An 8,565-nucleotide genomic window follows, 5' to 3' on the forward strand; every position below is an offset into this window, starting at 1 on the left:
TAATTAATATTACTCAGTGCTTAAATCCATAGTTACACTGTAACAAGGAGACCTTAAAATAAAGTGTAACCTAATCTTGATAGTACACAAAAAGAGAAATCACAATAATGTTTCCATGTATAACGCTGTGACTTAAAGGGTAGAGTATACTCATTTTGAAGTTACACAGGTTGCGTGAGAATCAGCTGGTAAATTGTTTTCAGTTTGACTTTTAGATTTTTCTTCCATAGTTATCAAATTCATAATGTTGTATTATTACGCTAAATATTATTATTAGTATGATTATAAATAATATAGGCCTATATTTATAGGAAGTGGATGGGGAAACATGATGTTTGCATATACAAGTGTGCAATTTTGGGAGACAAATATGCAATAATATTAAAAACAATTTAAATAAATAAATATAAATTATTAGGTAACACTTTAGAATAAGGTTCCATTAGTAAATGTTAGTTAACGTATTAACTAACATGAACAAACAATGAACAATACATTTATTACTGTATTTATTAATCTTTGTTAATGTTAGTTAATGAAAATACAGTTATTCATTGTTAGTTCATGCTAATTCACTTTTTTTTTGTTAGTTTTTGAAAGCACTTTTGATTTCAATAATGCATTAGTAAATGTTGAAATTAACATTAACTAAGATTAATAAATGCTGTAGAAGGATTGTTCTTGCTTAGTTCACGTTAACTAAAGTAGTTAACTAACATTAACTAATGCAACCTTATTATACAGTGTTACCAATTATGATAATATTTAATAATTAAATGTTTTGGTTGCTGATAAAATGTATTGTTATTATTATTATTGATAATAATACTTTTATTTATTTATTTTATTTGTTTTTTCATGACATATTGTAGACCTGTTTGTTTTAACAGTTTATTTGGTCAGTATGAACACTGTTTTCTTTTTAGTTAATTGTTTAAGGGACATGGTGGTGTTACTTGTTCAGATACTTGTTTGAGTGACATATTGGTCACATTATACTTCCTATACATACTATATAGTTTACTGTCACCGGTTCTGTGAAAATAAAAGGGAAAACTTGACCACTAGGGGCCCGACAGAATGGGTTGATTCTGGTTCACGCAGTAATAACATTAATATGGAGCAGCACTGACCGCTAGTGGTTGATAATAGTAGTGTAACACCTGGCACTTTCATATAGGAAAAAGATCGAACTTGTGTGTCTTTACACACACTAGGTGGCGCTGTAACACTTCGATTGTCATGCGTGATGTTTCTGATCTAGATATACCTTTAGGAACAAAAAAAAAAATAAAAATAATAAGTTAACCCTCTGCACGCATTATGAAATCAATGCTAAAACGCTTATTCACACTTCTTGCATAAAATGCACCATCTACTAAAATTTCGAATTTCGAAAAATAATATTTGGGTTATTGGGTCATTTTTAGGTCCATACGCAATATTATTCCCATGACGTCACTACACAGGTGAGCTCCATATTGTCAATGTAAATGTTTTTATTAGGCAACAAACACATTTAAGAAATTCCACATAGATAATTCCTAGAAATAGAAGTCGAGAGGAAGTGCCATTTCAGCTAAAGCGTGAACATTGGCAGCTATGGATCCGTGCGCGCAACATCCAGCGCGCTCCATGCGTCTCTCATCCAGCCCCCCTCATTTCAGCTCAAATGTCACGTCACTCCTGCTTCTTCTCAAACCAGTTTCATGCTGGGGACCAGGCACCTGCCCTCATCTGGACTTTAGCCTACCTCTTCTGGACTTTTGCAAAGCCAGATCGTTTTCAAATGGAGATCTGTTTGACGTTATATCGTCTCTGAAGTGGAAAAAGGCCCGATTTGAACGTACAATCTAAAGTAGCATATGTTTGGAAGGATTATATCGCACACTTTGCACGATGACTGCGATGGGAATTTGGTGCGTTTTATGGCTCCCCACATTCGCTCTCACTTCAGCCGCTCCGAATTCAAACCAGCGACTTCTGGAGAAGACGACTGAACAGAACCACACTTTGCAAGTTGAAAGAGACAACCAAGAAAATATATTAAGTCAGGTAAGAATCTCCTCACCAGCGCTCGATACGATAATTCAACTATTATGTCTATCTGTGCAGCTTCTTTATAACCTTCAGTAGCCTATTACTTCATGAAAACTTTCATTAATAACTTATCAACAATGCTAAACATACGTTTCTGATGTAAATTCATATGAATAGCCTATAATATATGATAACAGATATTATATAGGCATATTGAAGAAGTTGGATGACATTTCTAAATTCGAACTATTTGAATGCAGTGTTTGAATTGGGGATTTCAAAAGCATGCCGGTTTACTTGTAAATAACAAATATATTAAAAATATTTTTCAAAGAAAAATAAAACATTTCAGAGCATATTAAATATACGGTTGCGAACAGACATTGCGTTCAGACACTTAGTCTCGCGAGTAACCATAGCAATAGTATCTGATAATACACACACACACACACACACACACAAGTATGACATTATTTATCGCTTCATTGCAATTTTCATATCACACGTAGGCTATATCGTTAAATTTTGTTTGAAATTGTGTTTTGTTTAAACATCTTTAAGATAGTTTTGCTAATGTGCCGGGAGTGACAAGTAGTTTCGCGAGACGAACGGAGAACATAGTTACAGTACTCACAGTCGGAAAAAAAAAAAACATTTTAAAAGTCTTTAAAAATATGCGCAATTCGCATACAGTTTGAATGTAAGTTTGTTCATGTTATTAATGAAAGTTACTATAAAAGTATCAGACAGAAAAACAATAATTAATGTTAATTGAATGTACATATATATATAAATACAGTCAGTATGTGTTTGTTTGCAAAAAAGTGCGGTGATTTTGCTGGCTGGAAAATGCATCCGTCCTCTTTTCTTTGTAGCTGCTGGGTGATTATGACAAAGTGAAAGCGCTTGCGGAAGGCTCTGACTGTGGCTGTAAATGTGTTGTCAGACCTCTGAGCGCGAGCGCGTGCCAGCGGATCCGGGACGGTCACGCGACGCCTCAGGATTTCTATACGGTGGAGACCATCACATCAGGACCCCACTGCAAATGCGCATGCATTGCCCCTCCGTCGGCTTTAAACCCCTGTGAGGGCGACTTCCGGTTGAAGAAGCTGCAACAGGCTGGGAAAGATAATATTAAGGTGACCAGATCATCTGCAGTTGGATCTTATATACCAGAATAAGTTCAAAATATGGCAGGATATGAATGCATAACCTTTCCTACCCTTAAATAAAAACCAGCTCTTACCATGACGGAATTTACTTCATCGTTACAGCTGTCAACTATACTGGAATTGCTGGAGGGTTCCTTCTATGGCATGGATCTATTGAAATTGCATTCAGTCACTACAAAGCTTCTTGATCGCATGGACACTATGGAAAAAGTATGTGGTGGTTGCTTTTCTTATACATACGTTTTTTTTTTCTTATACATATTAAACACATTATTAATGTGTTTTATTATTGACAGATGGTCTTAAACAACCAGACCGAGGAGAAGTCGAACACAATGAGCACCTCTCCAAATCCACAGCTGCCCACGTCTTCACCTGCAACTCTGCCTCCACAGCTGCAGGAGAAGAGGACGAGTCTGAAGGAGCAGAATGAAGAGGCAGCTGCTTTTCAGCACAAGGAGGTGGGAGGTGCTTTTTAAAACAAATGTTGCATTACATAAGTAGTATGTCCAATACGTAACAATGGAACAATCCAAACATTATGTTAAGCCATGAAGTGAAATGGCCCATCTGCTGTGAGTGTTTATTTATTTACTTACTGTAGGGTCGCTGTCTCAGAGTCAAAAGTGACCTCATGTTGTGACTTGAAACCCTCACTAATTGATCCCACTGTCAACTCTTACATAAGTTGGCATATAAAGAGCCAAATGACTTGGACTATCAAAGATCCAAAGCAGATGATCTATATAATAACCTGTTAAAGGGGGTAGTTCACCAAAAAAAAAAAAAAAAAATTCTGTCAGCATTTACTCACCCTCATATCATTCCAAACCAGAAGACTTTGTTTAATCTTCATAACACAAACTGAGATATTTTTAATGAAATCTCAGAAATTTCTGTCCCCCCATTGAAAGTCCAGGTACTCAAAACTTATTTACATTAACACATACAGTACGTTCATAGAGCACCTCACATATCAAATACATGGAAGCTCAAATGTACATGCATGAGAACCAATGAGGTTAGTTCTATTGTGTGACACACAAGTTTCCGTGTTTACTATATGTGATGTGCTCTATGTATATGTGAAAAAGTATCATATAAATCAATCTTATCTCTTCAAAAGACTTGGATTAAACCAGTTCATATGGATTAATTTTACAATGCCTTTATTACCTTTTTGGATCTGGAAGTTTTGTTTACCTGGACATTCTATGAAGGGACTTGAGGGTCAGTATACGATTAAAGAATTTGAATTTTTGGGTGAACTATCAATTTGTTGCATTATATCTTGAAGGCTGCAGTATCACAGTGTCCTATGATGCACTTAACAGAGTAAATATGAGGAAAAGTTTGTGGGAGATCTTCTGAAGAGAAGCGGATCAGACCTAAACAAGGCCGTCGCAGCTTTGCAAGAACAAGAGCGCCAAGGAAGGGAGAAGCAACCAAAAATAATTGTTAAGGGGATCACATACTATAAATCTGACCCAGTGGATGAGACAAACACAGAGGAGAACTGTAAGTATAACTGTGTGATTTCGACATCTACATTCAAAGTTCTCAGAATTAGAAGTTTGAAAAAATGTGCCTATACACTTAAAAAATTAAAGTTCTTTATTGGTTACTGTGGTTCCATGAATGAGCTTTAACATCCATAGAAACTTTCTATTGTACAAAAGGTTCTTTATATTGGAAAAAAATTATTAGAATATTAAAATATTCTTCACATTAAGAAAAAAAAAAAGTTTGCTGAAAGATTCTTTGGAGAAGCTAAAATGGTTCTTCTATGGCATTGCTGTGAAAGCTGTTTTTTTTTTTTAATTGTAGTCGCCTACAATCGCTACAGCCACTCTAAAATATTTTGTCCTTCATTCCAGTCGATGATAATCACAGTGGTGACAGCCCAATTGATCTCTTTGCCGATGAGCAGTTCCTTCATCACAAAGCTCGCCACTTCAGGCCGATCCTCAAAGCGTGGTCTGTCCGACCAAAACCAAAGAGTGAAGTTTCAAAAGGGGGAGATGCACGAAATGGTCATCAAACTCAATTTACTGGACTGTTGGGCTCTGCCTTGCAGATTAAAACCCCTATTGAACCAGTATCTGTTCAAACTGAAACCAGTCGTTCCACCACAGACAACTCTAAAGGAGATGAAAGAACCACAGCGACACTTACTGTGATGGATAATTTGAAGGTCACCATCCCCAAGGAACATACTAACCCTCAAACCATCATCAAAAAAATGGAGGCAAGCAACGTGGAGCCCTCAACTCCATCTGTAAAACAAGCTCAAAACATGTTGGTCAGGTCATTCAATCTGGGCCACATAAAAACAAATGAGTCAGCCACAGCAGCTGCTGCTAAAGTGGTGGCTGCACAGCCAAACCTATCAGAGATTACCACCAATGGGACTATTAAAAAACAAACATATGTATCTTCTCTGACTGAAAGTGGAATTGTGAACAAGGGAAATCTGAAAGAAAATGCTTCTCACACTGGTAAACCTCCATTTTCAATGGAGAGCTTAACTCAAAGCACATTTAGGGGAATAACATCATTACCAACTCCTCATTCGGACACTTTAACAGTCACAGAAAGCTCACTGGGATCAGCTGCTCACACAAGAGCTGCTACCACCATTGTGAAGTCACCTCATGTCACTGAAAGCAAGGCAGACTCAGTTACCTACTTACCCAAGATGACTCCTAAACAGACATTAACCTCAGTGTCATCTTTGAGGACCACTAAAAAAACTACCACAGCAACAACAACAACTACTACTACAACCACAAGCAAACCTGGCAAACGCAAATATAGCATAAGCTGGGATGAAGAGGAAGAGGTAGTGGTAGAGGAGGAAATGGAAGGAGTGAAAGCCGTAAAAACTATGGTGGAAAAGAGTGTGGGAGAGGAACCTCAAAGGAAGCCAGGTATAGATGTATTATGTTCTTGTTATTTATTTTCCATTTTTGAAGTGCTGATTTCAACTTTTTTCTATACAATTATTAAAAAAATAATATAAATAAAATTCATATATAATAAATACAGTTACACACACACACACGTATACAATTGTGAGTATTAATATTTTTAAATATATTTTTTTAAATAATTGTACCGATTAATTTCTGAAAGTAAAAGTAATAATTACAATGTTTAATATATATATATATATTCAGAATGGGATTTCTGCACTGAAGAATACTCGGCATTGTTTAGTACAAAATTGATTAAATAACACGAACTTCACTGTGGTTTTAATTCTGGTTTTGTTTGCAGGAATGTGTAAAGACACCTTGGCCACAATCTCAGAGCCTGTCACACACAATTCATACGGTCGAAGCGAGGGCGCTTGGATGAAGGATCCACTGGCTCAAGATGACAAGATCTATGTCACAAACTATCATTACGGCAACAACCTACTGGAATTCCGCAACATGGATGTCTTCAAACAAGGTATTGCTCTTTAATTCAAATAAACAAACTCGGAACATTAAAGGAATTTTTCCAAGTAATTTTACTTGTTTTTTTTCTTTCTTTCATTCGGCCGCTTCACTAATTCCTACAAGCTGCCTTATAACTGGATCGGCACTGGCCACGTGGTCTACAAAGGTGCTTTCTACTACAACCGCGCATTCTCACGAGACATTATTAAGTATGACCTGCGGTTGCGTTACGTGGCTGCCTGGACCATGCTCCATGACGCAGTGTTTGATAATGACGACGTGTCTACATGGAGATGGAGAGGAAACTCGGAAATGGATCTGGCCGTCGACGAAAGCGGGCTTTGGGTGATCTACCCAGCGCTGGACGACGAGGGCTTCTTGCAGGAAATGATCGTCTTGAGCCGCCTGAACCCCAATGATTTAAGCATGAAGCGTGAAACCACATGGAGGACCGGGCTCCGACGCAATCGTTACGGTAATTGCTTCATCGTATGCGGCGTTCTTTACGCGACAGATAGCTACAATCAGCACGATACTAAATTGTCCTATGCCTTTGACACCCACACCAACACTCAGGTGATCCCTCACCTGCCTTTCAGCAACAACTATACTTACATCACTCAGATCGATTACAACCCCAAAGAGAGGGTGTTGTACGCCTGGGATAACGGACATCAAGTCACTTATAATATTCAGTTTGCATATGTAGACCCACTGTAGACCCTAACGGCAGAGCAAGTACATCCTTTGCACAAAATAGAAGAAACCATAAATGTGTTTAAGTGGATTGTGGATCAGTTCACTCAGCTTTTCTTAACTTGATGTAGTTTAATGTACTTGCTGTAATGTTTTCATAGTGTAAAAATTGACTTGTATTGTTACATTTATGGCGGAAACAAAGGAACTTGTTGTAAACTGAATTTCTTAACACCCCTACACTGCAGCTATATGAGCTTTGCGGTTTACACTGATGGCCATTTCTTTAGATATTGTCGCTTGCTTTTGCACTAGGAATCAAAGCTCTTTATGTGTATAGCTATACCTCTCGTACGACTGGCAGAATTATGAAGAAGTTTTTAGGTGTTGTATTCTTAAATCCATTAGGATACATTGTATATACTGTAATATAAAAGCTAAAACATGGAATTGATGAATGTAAAAAATACAGTTTGTATTTTCATAAGCATATCTCTTTTTTTTAACAAACTATCACTTGGATATAAAAAAAGTTGTATCATTTCAGTAGAACACGAGTAGACAGTGTTTTGGGCACATTTTCATTGTGGTGTTTTTCATCAGCACATTTGAAGTTTTTTTTTTTAATTCTATATTGTTGGTATTCTTTTTGTGCATACTTTTTTTGCAATTTCATTTGAAACTCTTTTAGCACTTGTGAAATTCAAATCTCTGTCTGACTCAGAAAATTGCTGCAATAAAATGAGTTGAAATAAGACATATGGCACTGGTTTTCCTTTCATAGTGGATGTCAAGTGAGAGTGTGTAGATGAGAGCAAAATGTTACACTAAACCCCTTGATCCACAGAGCTAAATCTGGACAATCAAAACACATCTACCATAGTTTAACCCGAAAACACTGTTTACCCCAGCCTTTGAAATGACCTATAATTACCACTTTATAGCACCTCAGACCCCACATTTACACAAACCTTCAATTTCAGAGAGCAAATTCAGACTGACATAAGACTCGGTATGCGTCCTAAAAATAAAAGATGCACACAAATCACCCACAACCTTGAGTCCAGTGTTTATTTCTTTGCATTGTTACAAAACATCGCTGTCCCTGTGAGAACAAACAAAAATCTTCCCAAAAACGCAGAAATGAAATATATCGCTGTCCCTGTGAGAACAAACAAAATATATATATATATATATATATATATATATAT

At 36.8% G+C, this 8,565-nt stretch overlaps 1 protein-coding gene across 1 annotated transcript; it reads left to right on the forward strand.

Moving 5' to 3' along the window:
- Positions 1–1,571: 1,571 nt before the first annotated feature.
- On the forward strand, positions 1,572–8,111 carry LOC109083845 (olfactomedin-like protein 2B). Its single transcript, XM_042777917.1, has 8 exons — positions 1,572–2,055; positions 2,916–3,179; positions 3,315–3,422; positions 3,509–3,673; positions 4,547–4,730; positions 5,090–6,142; positions 6,492–6,669; positions 6,760–8,111. Exons 1-8 carry the CDS (start codon positions 1,900–1,902, stop codon positions 7,376–7,378), a joined length of 2,727 nt encoding a protein of 908 aa, XP_042633851.1. The 5' UTR covers positions 1,572–1,899; the 3' UTR covers positions 7,379–8,111.
- Positions 8,112–8,565: the final 454 nt, after the last annotated feature.

Source organism: Cyprinus carpio, chromosome A20 (genome assembly GCF_018340385.1).
Source record: "Cyprinus carpio isolate SPL01 chromosome A20, ASM1834038v1, whole genome shotgun sequence".
NCBI classification, from domain to species: Eukaryota; Metazoa; Chordata; class Actinopteri; order Cypriniformes; family Cyprinidae; genus Cyprinus; species Cyprinus carpio.

Coding starts and splice junctions, on each gene's coding strand:
- LOC109083845 (XM_042777917.1), top strand. CDS start 1,900: ATGACTGCGATGGGAATTTGGTGCGTTTTATGGCTCCCCACATTCGCT. Junction 2,056..2,915: donor AAGAAAATATATTAAGTCAG/GTAAGAATCTCC, acceptor TTTTCTTTGTAG/CTGCTGGGTGATTATGACAA. Junction 3,180..3,314: donor CTGGGAAAGATAATATTAAG/GTGACCAGATCA, acceptor TCATCGTTACAG/CTGTCAACTATACTGGAATT.